General features: G+C 43.7%; 1 protein-coding gene across 1 annotated transcript in view; it reads right to left on the bottom strand.

Annotated features, from left to right (window-relative positions):
* LOC140197034 (opsin-3-like) overlaps window positions 1-1,201 on the bottom strand; it is a 67,403-nt gene extending 66,202 nt beyond the window's left edge. The window contains exon 1 of the mRNA XM_072256967.1: window positions 847-1,201. Coding sequence (XP_072113068.1) covers window positions 847-1,201 — 355 coding nt within the window. The remainder of the gene's footprint in view (window positions 1-846) is intronic.
* Window positions 1,202-20,002: the final 18,801 nt, after the last annotated feature.

Genomic DNA, 20,002 nt, shown 5'->3' with positions numbered 1-20,002 from the left:
AACCCTCCCCAACAATTCTAACAAATGTACCCATGAGAATATTGGTCCTCCTTGGGTTCAAGTGCAAACCGTCCCTTTTCTACAAGTCATACCTGCCCCAGAAGAGACGCCAATGATCCAAGAACCTGAAGCCCTGTCCCCATGCACCAGCTTCTCAGCCACGCATTTATCTGCCAAATCATCCTGTCTCTACTCTCACTATTTACACACTAACTGCAAATTTAAGATGCTTAGATTTATATTTTATGTGTTTACTACATCGATTGATACGCACGTGATCAAAGTATCACATAGCTGCCACCTTACAGGTCAAATAGGATAAATCTCAAAGTTTAAGCACAGGCTTACATTCCATTGTGGTACTTTTGGCGGGGGGGGGAATATGATGTCAAAGCTACCATCATTCATATGGGAAGTCTCTCAATTGAATGTTGAAGATCCCATGCAACTATTTGAAAGATCAATGAAATTTACCCTGTTCTCAGTCTGTATCCAGCGTCACTAAAACTGATAGCCCTCTCCTTAATGCAACGGCTTTGTGACAGCCTGTTCGCCCGCTGCAACCTCTCCATCAACACTGCAACTACAACTCTGACTAGAACTTTGACAACTTTGACTAGAAAGAGCTCTGGAAAGTTCTGAACGATGGCAAACAATAACTGATTATACAATATTTCTCACTAACAGAACGACGACAGGCACAATCATGGGATTTCTTATCTAGTTGCACATCGCACTACTATTCACTGAGTTAGATATGACGTATAAATTAAAGCTTTCCCTCATTCATGGATCCAATTCCCTTTTGGGATTTACAGCTTAACGAGATATTCTGCTGAAGCTCACCGAAAAGGGTATTCGCGAATCCGTACCAAACGCAGCCCGCTTTCCCGATTAGCCAGCGCCCTTGGGTGCTGGCAGCGAAGCTGAAAGGGGTGCCCAGGATGCAGACGAGCAGGTCGCTGAGCGAGATGTTAACGAGCAGGAGGTTAACGGGCGAGCGCAGTGCCTTGAAACGGCAGAAAAGCAGCAACACCAGGAAATTGTTGATGAAGCCCAACAGTCCGATGATGCCCAGGAACACGGCGGAGACCAGATGGCCAGTGGGGCCGAGCGAGAAGGGACCGGTTGCCTCCCGGTCATAGAAAGCCCCTTTCTCGCCGCCGCTATAGTTCATGACACTCTGGTTAGGTGAAAGCATCTCCCGCCGTCTACACTGAATTAGTAAGCGGGGAAGAAAGTTTGAAGCCACATTCTTTGAAGAGCACCCACTGCCCACCGACTCACGTAGGTGTCTACACGTAACGGAGCAGAGCTGAAGCAGGAGGTTGGGATCGAATGCTCAATCGCTTATCAGCTCTCCCTCCTTGTGGGATGGCGCGCTTTTTATTAACTCTCTATTTATCCTGAGCGTAGATGAGGCGAGGATGGTCGGGAAAATCTTGCCCCGCCCCAAACCATACACTTCACAGATGTGCAAACCGCTGGAAACAGCTGGGCGCATCAGCCGAGGACACCTGACTCTTCTCGTCAGGTCGTCCGCGGCGCTTGCCAGGCTCTGCCTCAGCGGTGTCTGCGGATTCTTTGCTGAAACTTCGCTCTTTAATGCAGGTGGCTGTTGAGACACTGAACCATGGCTTTTATTTTTCGTTTTGCAGCGAATGTCAAGACTTTTTTGTGTGTTTGCATGGCGACCCTCCTCTTCGGTGCCACAGATCAAAGTAAATTTATTATCGAAGTACATGCCACCATTTCTGAGATTCATTTTCTTCCAGACATCTACAAGAAAATAAAAAAGTAGTATAGCATTTATGGGGAAAAAAACTATAAATAACAAAGACTGACATACAGCCAATGTGCAAAAGAAGACAAATCCTATAAATAAAATAATAAATAAATAAATATTACTGAGAACTCAAGTTGTAGAGACCTTGAAAGCCAGTCTATAGGTTTTGGAGTCAGTTCAGGATTGAGATGAGAGAATTTACCCACGCTGGTTCAGGGTAATAACTGTTCCTGAACTTGATGGTGTGGGACCAAAGACCCCTGTACCTCCTGCCCAATGGTAGCAGCAAGAAGAGAGCGTGGCCTGGATGATGGGTCTTTGATGATGGAAGCTGCCAGATGTGCTCAATGATGCAGAGGGTTTTGCCTGTGATGGACTGGGCTATATCCACCAATTTTTGTAGCCTTTTCCGTCCCTGAGCAGTGAAGATTCCATACCAACCCATGATGCAATGAATCACGAGTCTCTCCTTTGTGCATCTATAGAAGTTTGTCAAAGTTTTAGATGACATGCCAAATCTCCACAAAGATCTAAGAAAGTAGAATTGCTGTTGTGCCTCCTTTGTGATGGTACTTATGTAGGTGCTGGTCCCTGTACAAATCCACTGAGATGGTAAAGCATGAAATTTAAAGTTACTGAGTCTCTGCATCTCCAATCCATTAAAGGGGACTGGCCCACGGATCTCTCATTTCCCCCTCTAGTTGTCAATTATCAGCTCTTTGTTCCTGCCGATGTTCAGCGAGAAGTGTTGTCATGGCACCATTTTCAATCTCTGTCCTGTATGCTGATTTGTCACCACCTTTGATTTGACTAACAGCAGTAGTGTTGTCAGCAAACTTAAATATGCTACCGGAATTATGCTTAGCCACACATTCATAGGCTTAAATTGAGTAGAGCACAAGGCTAAGCATACAGCCTTGTGGTACACCTGTACTGATGGTGACTGTGGAGGAATACCAATCTGAACTGACTGTGATCTCCAAGTGAGGAAATCAGGGAGGTATTGAGGCCCAGGTCCTGGAGTTTAGTCATGAGTTTGAGAGGATGATATTGGTGAACGCTGAGCTGTAGTCAATGAAGAGCATCCTGACATATGAATCTCCATTGGCCAAATATCCTACAAACTGAATGAAGGGTCAATTAAATGGCATTTGCTGGTGACCTGTTGTGACAGTAGATAGATTAGAGTGGATACAAGTCACTCCTCAGGCAGGAGTTGATATGGTTCATGACTAATCTCTCAAAGCATTTCATCACAGTGGATGGAAGTGCTACTGGACAATGGTCATTGAGGTATGTTACCATGTTCTTCTTAGATACCGGTATGACTGAAGCTTGCTTGAAGCAGGTGGGTACAGTATGTCAGACTGCTGAAGGGAGAGGTTGAAGATTCAAGTCCTCCCACAGCTGCTGAGCATCCTTGTGTGATTCCAGTTTGATCTGGAATTGCCCCATCACATGTGAGATAGTGGGCCCTGAATGCCACTGATCTAGCTCTCAGAAGATTCCGGATTTTTTGGTTCATTCAGAGCTTCTGGTTGGAGAAGACTCTGTATGATATTATGGGTACAAATTCATCCATGAAAGTGTTTATAAAGTCTGTAACAACAGGTCCTCTGATGAGTGCTTAAATATGGCCATATCCACTCCTTTACCTCCCATGACCACCTCTTTGTTGTCCTTACCTGTGGTGCCTTGCTCTTTTGCCTTTACCTATATGCAGCTAGAAGGAGGATAGCCAGTTGATCAGATTTCCCAAAAAGAGTTTGAGGGTTAGAATGATAAGTATCCTTTATGGTGGTGTGACATTAGCAAGTGTGTTGGGTCCTTTAGTGCTGCAGGTGTTGTGCTAATGGAAGATGGGCAGAAATATCCTCGAGCTAGCTTGAATGATGTCCCAAGCAATGATGTGGAAGGTGTCAGGGTAGGCGGTTTCTTGTTTGTTGATCATGGCACTCAATAAATTGAGTGTTTGCTTCGCATTTTCCTTTCACCTTCCAATGTTCTTACAACATCAGTCATCCTCTGAAGAGCTGAGGCTTTGGCTACAAGCATCATTGGCTACTCTTAGTTCCTACTGGACTGAAGCCCACTCCTAACCAAAATGATACATGGAGTGCCTTCTTCATATGTAATGAGATTCAGTCGAAGGTCTTTGGTCGCATGCCATCTGATCACACCTGATTGAACATTTAAGTAGTAAAAGGGAAAACAGTATGTAGGACATACGGTTACAATTACAGAGAAAGCACAGTGCAGGTAGACAAATGAAGTCCAAGGGTCACAAAGAGGGACATGAGGAGTTCATCTCTAGCCTCTTGGAGATCCTTTCAAGAGTCTCCTAAAAGTGGGATAGAAGCTGTTCTTGAATCTAATGGTAACTATTCTCAAGGTTTTGTATTTTCTGCCTGGCAGGTGAGGGAAGATGGGAGAGTAGCCATGATGGGTGTGAACCCTGATTATATTACTCCTTTCCAGGGGCAATGGGAGGTGTAGACAGAGTTACTGGATGGGAAACTGGCTTGTATGGAGGACTGGGCTGCTTTTACAACTTGGCAGCTCTTTGCCTTCCACTGAGCAGCCTGCCAACACCCAACCAGAGGCTATCTCAAGAAAGGAAGGAGCAAGGAGAGGGACATGGTGAAGGAAGATAGAAGTAGCAGGGCATGCTTGCACCACTTGTACCCTGAAGATTAAAATAGATTAGCAAAGAGTTGCACGCCTTGCTGCCTCTGGCAGCTACTCCAGCACTGCCCTCTCTTCCTCAGGCAGCTGAACCAGCAAGCAGGTACAACCCTGTCAGTCTGTTGCTGCTGTTAATCGTGTACAGTCGTCTTCTAGAAGAGGAAAGGAAATTCATCTGGTTGTGGTCTGTCTTTAGCTAGGAGAACTGGACTGCTGTAGATTATGAGGGGTCTGTGAAGATTATGTAGCTGCGACAATTGAAAGATTGTTGGGAGTTGAGGGATAGGATGTGACGCAAGGAGCAATGTGTGAAGCAGAAGATTTAGTTGCTGCTCAGTGATCTTCATCACTGTCTGGTATGGAGGGGCTACTGCACAGGACCGAAAGAAGCTGCAGAGGGTTAAAAATCTAGTTGGCTCCATCTTGGGTACTAGCCTACAAAGCACCGAGGACATCTTCAGGGAGCAGTGTCTCAGAAAGGCAGCGTCCATTATTAAGGACCTCCAGCACCCAGGGAATGCCCTTTTCTCACTGTTACCATCAGGGAGGAGGTACAGAAGCCTGAAGGCACATACTCTGTGATTCAGCAACAGCTTCTTCCCCTTTGCCATCCGATTCCTAAATGGACATTGAACCCTTGGACACGACCTCACTTTTTTAATATACATTTTTAATATAGGAGATGTCAGGGGTAAATTTTCTATGCAGAGTAGTGAGTGCGTGGAATGGGCTGCCGGTGACGGCGATGGAGGTGGATACAATCGGGTCTTTTAAGAGACTCCTGGATAAGTACAATGAGCTTAGAAAAATAGAGGGCTGTGGGTAAGCCTAGGTAGTTCTAAGGTAAGGGCATGTTCGACACAGTTTTGTGGGCCGAAGGGCCCATATTGTGCTGCAGGTTTTCTATGTTTCTTTTCAGTATTTCTGATTTTTGCACGTGTTTTAATCTATTCAATATTGACATACTGTAACTAAATTACTTATTTATTATAATTATTATTTTATTATGTTTATTTTTCTCTCTTCTATATTAAGTATTGCATTGAGCTGCTGCTGCTAAGTTAACAGATTTCACGTCACATGCCAGTGATAATAAACCTGATTCTGATTTCTGATTTCTGAAGTTAGCAATGTATATGAAGACATTGGTCCAAAAATTGAAGTTTTCTCATAGGCTGCCATGTTTTCTGTCAGAAACTGTGTTGTAAGAGTGCACTTTCACTCAGTAAAACTAGGAGTAAATTTGCAGAACATGTCATAACAATCTGCTCTTGGTCTCTGCCAGACTAATTTTTCTATGCTCTACTTTTGTCTGCAAGTATTACTGCTAATACTACTAGCTTCCTTTATTGGTGTAGATGCTGCTATCACTGGCTACTGATAAGCCGGCGATTCATAATGGCTTAGGGCGCACAAACTCAAAACATGTCATGTCACACTCTATCTCATTTTCCTCTTACCCACTCATCACCTCTTATGCTGCTGTAATGTAGCTGTTATGAAGCATATTTTTTTCCTTAGTGCAACAATGATACAGCAGCTGCAATATCTGGAGGCACTGCTTCCATACAGAGATATGCTGATAAAGTTTTACCAAATTGTTTAGGGTGAAAATAATGATTTATGCAACTAATGCTTTCACCAATTTTGTCATGTATAATGAATTACTGGATTGGTTGCTTATACTGTCATGTCTGTTTAGTACAGTAAAAAAGGTGAGCCTCAATCTCTCGGCAACTTTTTCCAGCACTGCATCCATGCTTGAGTGCTTCATTCCTGGCGTAAACCTTCAGTCCGACCTGCCGGTTCGCTATGAGTCTATCTGGCATCTAGGACCATATGATGGCTTCCTTAATGGAATATGTAGAGGAGTTTTCCTCTCCTTTCAGACTGACCTATCCAGTCACCCAGACCCTGAACATTCAAAGTCAAGTTCATTGTCATGTGCACAAGTATACGTATGCACAGGTACATGAATAATTTCCTTGTGCAGCATCATAGGCACATAGTATCTGCTATGCATCATTCACAAGAAAAATATAAACATAAATTGTACAAAATTATACAAGAAGGAACACAATTAGAATAAAAAAAATCCCTTCTGTGCTCAATTATTGCTCCCTTCAAGTTAACTAAACAGAATTACTTTTACAAGTTGTAGTTACGAATTACCTCCCCCATCTGCCCTACTGCCTTTTAAGTCCTACATGCAAGGTTCCAATCAGCGTTAGGTAGCTTTAGCTGGTATTCACTACATGAGATAAGTAAGATAGGTGGCGTTGTGGATAATAAAGTAGGTTTTCAAAGCTTGCAGAGAGATTTAGGCCAGTTAGAAGAATGGGCTGAAAGATGGCAGATGGAGTTTAATGCTGAAAAATATGAGGTGCTACATTTTGGTAGGACTATTCAAAATAGGACATACATGGTAAATGGTAGGGCATTGAAGAATGCAGTAGAACAGAGGGATCTAGGAATAATGGTGCATAGTTCCCTGAAGGTGGAATCTCATGTGGATAGGGTGTTGAAGAAAGCTTTTGGTATGCTGGCCTTTATTAATCAGAGCATTGAGTATAGAAGTTGGGATGTAATGTTGAATTTGTATAATGCATTAGTAAGGCCAAATTTGGAGTATTGTGTACAGTTCTGGTCACCGAATTATAGGAAAAATGTCAATAAAACCGAGAGAATACAGAGGAGATTTACTAAAATGTTGCCTGGGTTTCATCTCCTAAGTTACAGAGAAAGGTTGAACAAGTTAGGTCTTTATTCTTTGGAGTGTAGAAGGTTGAGAGGGGACTTGATAGAGGTGTTTAAAATTATGAGGGGGATTGATAGACTTGACATGGATAGGCTTTTTCCATTGAGAGTGGGGGAGATTCAAACAAGAGGACATGAGTTGAGAGTTAAAGTGCAAAAGTTTAGGGGTAACATGAGGGGGAACTTCTTTACTCAGAGAGTGGTGGCTGTGTGGAACGAACTTCCAGCAGTAGTTGTTGAGGCAGGTTCAATGTTATCGTTTAAAGTTAAATTGGATAGATAAATGGACAAGAAGGGAATGGAGGGTGATGGACTGAGTACAGGTTGGTGGGACTAGGTGAGAGTAGGAGTTCGGCATGGACTAGAAGGGCCGAGATGGCCTGTTTCCATGCTGTAATTGTTATATGGTTATATATGAAATTACCCACAAGAAAAAGAATCTCTGGGTTGTATGCGGTGATATATGATAAAAATTACTTTAAACTTTGAACGTTAGTACAATAAATGATTTAGTCTGTGCTGACTGGAAATGACAATTGAATCAGACCACAATCAATAATATGTTGCACGTTTTTCTCCAACGGCGTTCTGAGAGGCGGGACTGCGCAGGCGTGTGACGTCGGGCAGTGCAGCACGGCAGATTTAAAAGGGCAGACATCCTGCTTCGGATTTGATTCGAAGAAGGAGTCTGAGAGTCTGAGTGGGAGTGCCGAGAAAGACATTTTTGAAATTTTCGTTATTTTTTTTTCCCAACGGCGTTCTGAGAGGCGGGACTGCGCAGGCGTGTGACGTCGGGCAGTGCAGCGCGGCAGATTTAAAAGGAACAGAGCCTCATAGAGTGGGCAGCGTAGTTTGTGGGCTGCGGAGTGAGCCGGGAGCAGAGTGAAGACTTAAGGGCTTCGGCTCAACGGGCTTAGGCGGAAACAGGCGAGGGAGGTTTGGCATTCATTTTCTGTTGTTATTTGAGGAGAGGGGCAGTATGAGTGTGAGGGCAGTTTGCTGTTCTCGGTGTCGGATGTGGGAGGCCCGGAGTCTCCAAGCCTCCCGGACGTCTACATCTGCGCCAAGTGCATCGAGATGCAGCTCATAAGGGACCGCGGTACGGAACTGGAGCTGCAGCTCGATGACCTTCGTCTGGTCAGGGAGAGTGAGGAAGTGATAGAGAGGAGTTGCAGGCAGGTGGTCACGCCAGGGCCACGGGAGGCAGACAACTGGGTCACGGTTAGGAGGGGGAAGGGGAAAGGTCAGGTAATAGGGAGTACCCCGGTGGCTGTGCCCCTTAACAACAGGTACTCATGTTTGAGTACTGTTGGGGGGTCAGCTTACCCGGGGGAAGCGACAGTGGCCGTGCCTCCGGCACAGAGCTCGGCCCTGTAGCTCAGAAGGGTAGGGCAAGGAAGAGGAGGGCAGTTGTGATAGGGGACTCGATAGTAAGGGGGTCAGATAGACGATTCTGTGGACGCAGTCCAGAGACCTGGATGGTAGTTTGCCTCCCTGGTGCCAGGGTCCGGGATATTTCTGATCGTGTCCAAGATATCCTGAAGTGGGAGGGTGAGGAGCCAGAGGTCGTGGTACATATAGGTACCAATGACATAGGTAGGAAAAGGGATGAGGTCCTGAAAGGAGAATATAGGGAGCTAGGAAGGGAGTTGAGAAAAAGGACCGCAAAGGTAGTAATCTCGGGATTACTGCCTGTGCCACGCGACAGTGAGAGTAGGAATGTGATGAGGTGGAGGATAAATGCGTGGCTGAGGGATTGGAGCAGGGGGCAGGGATTCAAGTTTTTGGATCATTGGGACCTCTTTTGGCGCAGGCGTGACCTGTACAAAAAGGACGGGTTGCACTTGAATCTTAGGGGGACCAATATCCTGGCAGGGAGATTAGCGGGGGCTACTGAGGTGACTTTAAACTAGAATGATTGGGGGGTGGGAATCAAATTAAAGAGGCTAGGCGTGAGGAGGTTAGTTCACTACAGGGGGATGGGAACCAGTGCAGAGAGACAGAGGGGTGTAAAGTGAGGGTAGAAACAAAAAGTACTATGGAGAAAAGTAAAAGTGGCAGGCCGACAAATCCAGGGCAAGCATTAAAAAGGGCCACTTTTCAGCATAATTGTATAAGGGCTAAGAGAGTTGTAAAAGAGCGCCTGAAGGCTTTGTGTGTCAATGCAAGGAGTATTCGTAATAAGGTGGATGAATTGAAAGTGCAGATTGTTATTAATGATTATGATATAGTTGGGATCACAGAGACATGGCTCCAGGGTGACCAGGGATGGGAGCTCAACGTTCAGGGATATTCAATATTCAGGAGGGATAGACATGAAGGAAGGGGAGGTGGGGTGGCGTTGCTGGTTAAAGAAGAGATTAACGCAATAGAAAGGAAGGACATAAAGGAAGATGTGGAATCGATATGGGTAGAGCTGTGTAACACTAAGGGGCAGAAGACGCTGGTGGGAGTTGTGTACAGGCCACCTAACAGTAGTAGTGAGGTCGGAGATGGTATTAAACAGGAAATTAGAAATGTGTGCAATAAAGGAACAGCAGTTATAATGGGTGACTTCAATCTACATGTAGATTGGGTGAACCAAATTGGTAAAGGTGCTGAGGAAGAGGATTTCTTGGAACGTATGCGGGATGGTTTTTTGAACCAACATGTCGAGGAACCGACTAGAGAGCGGGCTATTCTGGACTGGGTTTTGAGCAATGAGGAAGGGTTAATTAGCGATCTTGTCGTGAGAGGCCCCTTGGGTAAGAGTGACCATAATATGGTGGAATTCTTCATTAAGATGGAGAGTGACATAGTTAATTCAGAAACAAAGGTTCTGAACTTGAAGAGGGGTAACTTTGAAGGAATGAGACGTGAATTAGCTAAGATAGACTGGCAAATGACACTTAAAGGATTGACGGTGGATATGCAATGGCAAGCATTTAAAGGTTGCATGGATGAACTACAACAATTGTTCATCCCAGTTTGGCAAAAGAATAAATCAAGGAAGGTAATGCACCCGTGGCTGACAAGAGAAATTAGGGATCGTATCAATTCCAAAGAAGAAGCATACAAATTAGCCAGAGAAAGTGGATCACCTGAGGACTGGGAGAAATTCAGAGTTCAGCAGAGGAGGACAAAGGGCTTAATTAGGAAGGGGAAAAAAGATTATGAGAGAAAACTGGCAGGAAACATAAAAACGGACTGTAAAAGCTTTTATAGATATGTGAAAAGGAAAAGACTGGTAAAGACAAATGTAGGTCCCCTGCAGACAGAAACAGGTGAATTGATTATGGGGAGCAAGGACATGGCAGACCAATTGAATAATTACTTTGGTTCTATCTTCACAAAGGAGGACATAAATAATCTTCCAGAAATAGTAGGGGACAGAGGGTCCAGTGAGATGGAGGAACTGAGCGAAATACATGTTAGTAGGGAAGTGGTGTTAGGTAAATTGAAGGGATTGAAGGCAGATAAATCCCCAGGGCCAGATGGTCTGCATCCCAGAGTGCTTAAGGAAGTAGCCCAAGAAATAGTGGATGCATTAGTGATAATTTTTCAAAACTCGTTAGATTCTGGACTAGTTCCTGAGGATTGGAGGGTGGCTAATGTAACTCCACTTTTTAAAAAAGGAGGGAGAGAGAAACCGGGGAATTATAGACCGGTTAGCCTAACGTCGGTGGTGGGGAAACTGCTGGAGTCAGTTATCAAGGATGTGATAACAGCACATTTGGAAAGCGGTGAAATGATCGGACAAAGTCAGCATGGATTTGTGAAAGGAAAATCATGTCTGACGAATCTCATAGAATTTTTTGAGGATGTAACTAGTAGAGTGGATAGGGGAGAACCAGCGGATGTGGTATATTTGGATTTTCAGAAGGCTTTTGACAAGGTCCCACACAGGAGATTAGTGTGCAAACTTAAAGCACACGGTATTGCGGGTAAGGTATTGATGTGGGTGGAGAGTTGGTTAGCAGACAGGAAGCAAAGAGTGGGAATAAACGGGACCTTTTCAGAATGGCAGGCGGTGACTAGTGGGGTACCGCAAGGCTCAGTGCTGGGACCTCAGTTGTTTACAATATATATAATGACTTGGATGAGGGAATTAAATGCAGCATCTCCAAGTTTGCGGATGACACGAAGCTAGGCGGCAGTGTTAGCTGTGAGGAGGATGCTAAGAGGATGCAGGGTGACTTGGATAGGTTGGGTGAGTGGGCAAATTCATGGTAGATGCAATTTAATGTGGATAAATGTGAAGTTATCCACTTTGGTGGCAAAAATAGGAAAACAGATTATTATCTGAATGGTGGCCGATTAGGAAAAGGGGAGGTGCAACGAGACCTGGGTGTCATTATACACCAGTCATTGAAAGTGGGCATGCAGGTACAGCAGGTGGTGAAAAAGGCGAATGGTATGCTGGCATTTATAGCGAGAGGATTCGAGTACAGGAGCAGGGAGGTATTACTGCAGTTGTACAAGGCCTTGGTGAGACCACACCTGGAGTATTGTGTGCAGTTTTGGTCCCCTAATCTGAGGAAAGACATCCTTGCCATAGAGGGAGTACAAAGAAGGTTCACCAGATTGATTCCTGGGATGGCAGGACTTTCATATGAAGAAAGACTGGATGAACTGGGCTTGTACTCGTTGGAATTTAGAAGATTGAGGGGGGATCTGATTGAAACGTATAAGATCCTAAAGGGATTGGACAGGCTAGATGCAGGAAGATTGTTCCCGATGTTGGGGAAGTCCAGAACGAGGGGCCACAGTTTGAGGATAGAGGGGAAGCCTTTTAGGACCGAGATTAGGAAAAACTTCTTCACACAGAGAGTGGTGAATCTGTGGAATTCTCTGCCACAGGAAACAGTTGAAGCCAGTTCATTGGCTATATTTAAGAGGGAGTTAGATATGGCCCTTGTGGCTACGGGGGTCAGGGGGTATGGAGGGAAGGCTGTGGCGGGGTTCTGAGTTGGATGATCAGCCATGATCATAATAAATGGCGGTGCAGGCTCGAAGGGCCGAATGGCCTACTCCTGCACCTATTTTCTATGTTTCTATTTTCTATGTTTTTAGAGAGCCGCTCAATTTTTCCACCATGCTTTTGGCAAAAATCTCAAAAATATTGGTTATATTCCCTCTGATGTTAGATCACTGATTTATATAGAAACTTATTTTCAAGTCGGAAAGGGAAGATTATAAAAGTTACCCTTTTTTTAAAGAAAGATCACAGGATTGAAAAATATTATTGGAATTTATTGTGGTAAGCATTGGTAATATTAAAATAGTAACTAAAAACATAGTCTGTCACATGAATGCATTAGGTTTGCTGATTGCATAATCTGTTTTATGCTTGTGAAATTACTTCATCTTTTGAATGTTTCCATTGGAATATCTCCTATTAACTGGACAGTAAACCAACATGGGGCAGATGTCAACATTATAAATTTAAACCCTGGCACTTACAGGGTCTTAGCAGTGGCATTCCAATGATAATGATTGTTATCTTCCCCCAAGATGGTGAAGTGATGTAGCCACTCTTATGACAATGGAAAATAGAAGATTACAGCACAATACAAACCCTTCATCCCACGATGTTGTGACGACCTTTTAAACTACTCAAAGATCAATCTAATCCTTCCCTTCAACTTTTCTGTCATCCATGAGCCTATGTTATGTTATATATATATATTACAAATTAGTTCTTCTCAGGCTTCCAGCCATGTACAGGTGTCAATTTTAACCGACGTTTCTGTGGCAAACTCCTCCATCTTCAACAAGGATGATACCTGAGCATGGTGGTATTTATACACCACCGTCCTTCCTTCCTGATTGGTTTGTCCTCAGCCAATCAAGTTTTTGCTGTCCCAACTTGTTTACAATCGAATTCCAGTTCTTACTTAGAGCCATACCTTTGTTAAATTATTTTTCCTCAAATTTTATTTCAATGACTTCCTTCACCAGGCAGTCCCAAAAGCCACTAGAACAGTACAGTAGTTTATATATATTATATAGTAGCTTTTCCTGAAAGAGAGAGGGGGAGTTGTTGTGAATGTATGCAGTGTGTTCTGGTGAAGTGCATAGCATGATACATTAACTGGTATTATATACAAATGTGATTATAAGGCTTCAAGGTAGGGCAGTTTTTTGAGGGTGCAGATGTTGGGGAAGGAGCATTTGAAAGTCCATCTGTATAAGAGGCACAGTGACCCGTTCCAGACAGTTTTACTGTATGTGTTGCAGGACACTCATGGGCCCAGTTTAACTGGCTGAAAGGTAGCCAGATGTGTGGGCAATTGCCTGAATTGCTCACCTTCTGACCTGCCTCCCGGTTAGAAAATTGGGCCCATCACTTATTCCTTGCTATACTGCGAGGAGTTTGATCTCCCGGACTGTGTGTCAATGGGAAAAATCTAGTCAGTGATCAAGTTTCTGTGAGAGCATTAAGCTGCAAGACATCTCAGCTGAGTGAGCCCCTGGCTTAGTTCAGAACTAAAGTGGTTGTGGTGGCAGAGTGTGAATTTGCCTGACGTGAGGCACTGAGGGAAGTAAGTCAGGTAACTTTAATCTCACAGGGGGGAGGAGGAACACTGTCGCATGTTAAAAGAGTTAAAGAAGCCTGCATTATTTTTTTTTAAAAGGTATGTCCCATGTCATCTGCTCCTATCCCTCTCTGACATGGTAAATGTCAGAGTTGTGGTTTCTTTCTCTGAAATGTTCACCTACTGAGAGAACTGTCGTCTGACCAGGTTCAATGCCAAGGACCAGATCCAGAATGCTCTCTCCTCTAGTCAGTCTGTGTACGTATTGTGTCTAAAATCCTTCCTGGACACACCTAACAAATTCTTGTGTCAATGAGTCATGTACTGTTCAGCTAGGTCTTCAAAATATATAGTAACAGCTACAACAAACTCAGAGTGGATCAAATTATAAGTGTTTATTACTTGCAAGGAAAGACTACCTCTGTATGTTAAAGGTACTTCAATCTTACAGCTCAAATCAGGTTATTTTTATATATTTACAGAGGCCGGTAATTCAAGTCTTTGATGTTGTTCCATGCCTTAACTGAATTCCTGACTTATCTTGCGTCCTTCTTGAATGAGCTGTGTTTGTCTTTAATGAAACTTTCTGCTTTGAGGCTTGCACCCCACCCCACAACTATGACTTGATTTTCTCTGCTTTCAATCATGGAATGCCAAAACACTCCCTGCTATAAATCACATACTTCCCATCCAACCACATCAACAAACCAGCTAAGCACTCTGGGATCACACAGATTCCATCTTATCATGTTATATTTTACAGAAGTTATAAATTCAAAATGGCTTCAGGGTTACAGATGTATTTCCACAGGTTCACGGAATTGCAATGTTGTTACGATTACAGAGACCTGATTGTGTGAGGGACAGTACTGACAGCTCAATGTTCCTGGTCTCTGTTGTTTTCAACATTTTAGAAAGAAGTATAAAGAAAGTGAAGGGATGCACTACTGAGAAAGGAAAATGTCAGAGGACTGACAGAGGACACACCAAAGTATCGTCCACAGACAATTTGGGTGGAGCTCTGAGATAAGAAAGCTCCATTGAGCTAATGAGATTAGATCTTCAGGCCCCCAAAAGCCACCAAGAGGTGAGGAACAGATATGTAGATAGATTATAGAAAGATGCAGAAACATAGGGTTGCCATAGTAAGGGGCTTTGACTTCCTAATATTAATTGGAATTTGCTTAACACAGAGGTTTAGATGTGTTGGAATTTCTTTTGTGCATCCAAGAAGGGTTCCTGAAACAGTTTATGGAGAGCACGACTATAGGAGAAAACATATTGGACCTGGTTTTGGGAAATGAGCCAGGGCAACTGAAAATTCTGGTCGTGAGTGAACATTTTGAGAATAGTAACCACACTCATTATGCTTAAAATAGTGATAAGTAAGGATAAAATCAGATCTTGCATTAATGTATTAAATTGAGACAGGACAAATTACGACAGCATAAGACCACAGCTAAAAGCTGTTGATTGAAAGCATCTGCTACCAGACAAGCCCAAATCTGACATATGGGAATTGTTTAAAGCAGGGGTCCCTGACCTTTTTTGCACCGCGGACCGGTTTATTATTGACAATATTCTTGCAGATCGGCCGACCTGGGGGAGGGGTGGGGTAAGGTTGCCAACGGACAAGAGTACCAGTCAAATACGTTGTGTTTACCCCGAGAAAGACTATCATGATCATGAAGCCTTGCACGGGCACCTGTGTGCCCATGCGTAACTTGCGCATGCGTGTACGTGCCTATTTTTTTCTACAAATCGTTTTTGGCGATTCTGTTCGGGGGGAGTGTTAATCACAACCAGGTGATAAGTGGCTAATACACTCAATTTCGTTTCTAAAAGGGTTTATCTAACAAATTTAATATTAAACACACAGCGCATATTTTCCTCACGTGAATATAGTGATAAGTCAATTATCAGGGGAGGACAGGGGAGCTTGAAGTAAGTGTTGAACGAACTTCCAGTAGAAGTGGTAGAGGCAGGTTCGATATTATCATTTAACGAAAAATTGGATAGGTATATGGACAGGAAAGGAATGGAGGGTTATAGGCTGAGTGCAGGTTGGTGGGACTAGGCGAGAGTAGCGTTTGGCATGGACTAGAAGGGCTAAGATGGCCTGTTTCCGTTCTGTAATTGTTCTATGTTTATATAAATCACTTATAAGTCAATAGCATCATAACATTTTAAGTAACGCTTGGATATTGAACACACAGCACATATTTTCCCTCTATTAACATATAAAGTCATTGCAACACGCCAATATCACTGAATCAGTGGGAGTCCTAGGCTTGTTTCCCTTCAACAAGACGGTCCCATCGAAGGGTGATGGGAGATAGCGATACTCGAAGGGGGTTCCTTATGTCCAGTCTATTCCGCAATTTAATTTTCATTGCATTCATTGCAGAGATATGTTGGAAATGGAAGCAATGTTTTCAGTGCTTTCATGGCTGTCTCAGGATATTTAGCCTTGACTTTGACATAACATCTCTGCTGGCATTCTGGATCAAACATACTTTTCAGCTCGCCGTCAGTTTTGCAAGCTCAAGGAGTTGATCTCCTTCCCGCGCTGACATGGATGATGCGCGGGTAATGACCTCGCAAGCATAATGACCTTGCTTACATTCAATCTCAACAGTGGCCATGACAGGGAATGAGGAAAGGTGCAGCTGACTCATATCGCCAAATCATATCATTTCCTCGCCGCCCGGTAGCACATGCTTTGCGGCCCGGTACCGGTCCGCGGCCCGTTGTTTGGGGACCGTTGGTATAAAGACCAACTGATCAGAAATTCGGATCAGCATGTTCTGGCAATGAGTAAGGACAAGGAAGGTAAGGTATATGAATGTCGGATGACCCAAGGTGTCCTAAATTTAGTCAGAAAGAGAAAGGGAGGATTTGTAAGGTTTAGGAAGCTAAAATCAGTTTGAGTTCTTGTAGAGTATAATGATCATTGGAAAGTGCTCAAGCAAAATGTGGCATAAAATTTCCTCGGTGAGCAGGATAAAGAAGAATCACAAGACATGTTCTAAAAAGAAAAAGAAGATGACTCAGGAGAGGAAACATGAGAAAATCTGCAGATGCTGGAAATCCAAAGCAACACACACAAAATGCTAAAGGACCTTAACAGGTCAGGTAGCATCTCTGGAATAGAGTAAGCAGTCAACGCTTTGGGCCAAAATCCTTCTTCATGTCTAAGGAGAGGGTTGGTTCACTCTACTTTAAGGAAAGGAATTGGAGTGAGAGAAAGTGGCTGAGGTACTAAATGATTATTTTGAGTCAGTATTAACCAAGGAGGAAGAATTGGAGGACGAGTGTAAGGGGCCTGTTATTAGAGCATGACATCTTGAGAATAAGGACAACTTAGTGCTGTGTCTTCTGAAAAGCACTGAAGTGGGTTTGTCCTCAGGGCCTGATGACAAATATGCCAGAATATTGAAAGAAGCAATTGAGATCATTGCTGAGGTTTTGATAAAGATCTTTATATCCTCACTAGCGTCAGGTGAGGTTCTAGAGGACTAAAGAGTAGTAAATGTTGTGCCTTCGTTCAATAAGAGAATTAAGGATGATCAGTGTAATTGTAGGATAGTGAACCTCACATCAGTGGTAGGGAAACTATAAGAGTGGACACTGAGGGGTAAGATCTTTGCACATTTGGAAAGGCATAGCCCGCTTAGGGACAGTCAGCATGGTTTTGTACAGAGCAGGTCATACTTTACATATTGATTGAGGAGGTAGCAAAGGAACTTGATGAGGGTACGGCAGAAGGAGTTATCTACATGGACTTTAGTATGGCAATTGATGAGGCTGTTGATTCACAAGATGAAGATGCATGGAATCCAGGCTGAATTGCAAGCTTGGATTCAGAACTGCACTGTTCATTAGATGACGGAGAGTAGCAATGGAAAACCGTTCTTTTGGCTAGAGGTCTGTAACCAATGGTGTTCCACAAAGACCTTTGCTGGAACCTCTGTCGTTTGTGATATACTATATTCACATGGACAACCTTTCATGCTATAGTGTGCGAATCTGATATCAGAATCAGAATCAAGTTTAATATCACAGGCAGACGTTATGAAATATATTGTTTTGTGGTAGCAGTACATCACAATACATAATAAAAAATTATAAATTACAGTAAGGAACATATTTTTTAAAAAGTGAATTAAATAAGTGCAAAGAGAGAGCAGAAAAGAAAATGAAAAGTGAGGGAATGTACATGGGTTCATTGTCCATTCAGAAATCTGATGGCAGAGGGGTGAAGCTCTTCCTAAAACATTGAGTGTGTGTCTTCAGGCTCCTGTATCTCCTCTAGACCCTAGACACTAGAATACTACAGCACAGTACAGGCCCTTCGGCCCTCGATGTTGTGCTGACCCATATATTCCTTAAAAAAAACATACTAAACCCGCACTACCCCGTTACCCTCGATATTTCTTTCATCCATGTGCCTGTCCAAGAGGTTCTTAAATACCCCTAATGTTTTAGCCTCCACCACCATCCCTGGCAAGTCATTCCAGGCACCCACAACCCTCTGTGTCAAAAACTTACCCCTGATGTCTCCCCTAAACTTCCCTCCCTTAACTTTGTACATATGCCCTCTGGTGTTTGCTATTCATGCCCTGGGAAACAAGTACTGGCTATCCACCCTATCTATGCCTCTCATAATCTTGTAGACCTCTATCAAATCCCCTGTCATCCTTCTACACTTCCAAGAGAAAAGTCCCAGCTCTGATAACCTTGCCTCATAAGACTTGTTTTCCAATCCAGGCCACATCCTGGTAAATCTCCTCTGCACCCTCTCCATAGCTTCCATATCCTTCCTATTATGAGGTGACCAGAATCGAACACAATTCTCTAAGTGTGGTCTCACCAGAGATTTGTAGAGTTGCAACATGACCTCTCTACTCTTGAACTCAATCCCCCTATTAATGAAGCCTAGCATCCCATAGGCCTTCTTAACTATCCCATCAACCTGTGCAGTGACCTTGAGGGATGTATGGATTTGAACCCCAAGGTCCCTCTGTTCATCCACACTCTTAAGTAACCGACCATTAACTCTGTACTCAGCCTTCTGGTTTGTCCTTCCAAAATGCATCACCTCACACTTATCCGGATCGAACTCCACGTGCCACTTTTCTGCCCAACCCTGCATCCTGTCTATATCCTCTTGTAACTCTTGACAACTTACAGCTCCATCCACAACTCCTCCAACCTTCGTGTCATCCACAAACTTACTCACACATCCTTCCGCCTCTTCATCCAGGTCACTTATAAAAATCACAAAGAGCAGGGGTCCCAGGACAGATCCTTGCGACACTCCACTAGTCACCAACCTCCAGGCAGAATACTTTCCTTCCACTACTACACTCTGTTTTCTTCCTTTAAGCCAATTTTTTATCCAAACAGCCAAGGTTCCACTGATCCCATGCCTCATGACTTTCTGGATGAGTCTCTCGTGGGGGACCTTGTCAAATGCCTTGCTAAAATCCATGTAGACCACATCTATCGCCCTACCCTCATCAATTTCTTTTGTTCCCTCTTCAAAAAACTCAGTTAGGCTCGTGAGGCACGACCTTCCCTTCACAAAGCAATGTTGACTATCCTTGAGTAGACTGTATTCTCCAAGTGCTTGTAGATCCTTTTCTTAAGATCCTTTCCAATAGTTTGCAGACCCCCGATGTAAGACTCACCGGTCTATAGTTCCCAGGATTCTCCCTATTACCCTTTTTAAACAAGGGAACTATATTTGCTGTTCTCCAATCCTCCGGCACCTCCCCTGCAGCCAAAGAGGATTCAAAGATCATAGCTACTGCTCCAACAATCTCTTCTCTCACTTCCCACAGCAACCTGGGATATATCTGGGGCCCTGGGGACTTATCAATCTTGATGTATTTAAGAAAATCCAACAGTTCTTCCTGAACTCCACATTGTACAGCACACCAGCCTGTTCCATTTTGATCTCACCCTGATCAAGGTCCTTTTCACTTGTGAATACTGAAGCAAAGTATTCATTTAGGACCTTCCCAACCTCCTCCGCCTCCAGGTACATGTTACCTTCTTTATCCTTTAGTGGCTGCACCTTCATTCTTGTCATCCTTCTGTTCTTCACATACGCATAGAACGCCTTGGGGTTCTCCTTAATCCTACATGCCAAGGCCTTCTCATGCCCCCTTCAAGCTTTCCTAAGTCCTTTCTTAAGCTCCTTCCTGGCTACCCTATATTTCTCATGAGCCCCTCCTGCTTCCTGCTTCTT

Source organism: Mobula birostris, chromosome 4, assembly GCF_030028105.1.
Source record: "Mobula birostris isolate sMobBir1 chromosome 4, sMobBir1.hap1, whole genome shotgun sequence".
NCBI lineage: Eukaryota > Metazoa > Chordata > Chondrichthyes > Myliobatiformes > Myliobatidae > Mobula > Mobula birostris.
Note: the sequence above shows the minus strand (reverse complement) of the source record. Positions and strands in the feature narration are given on the sequence as shown.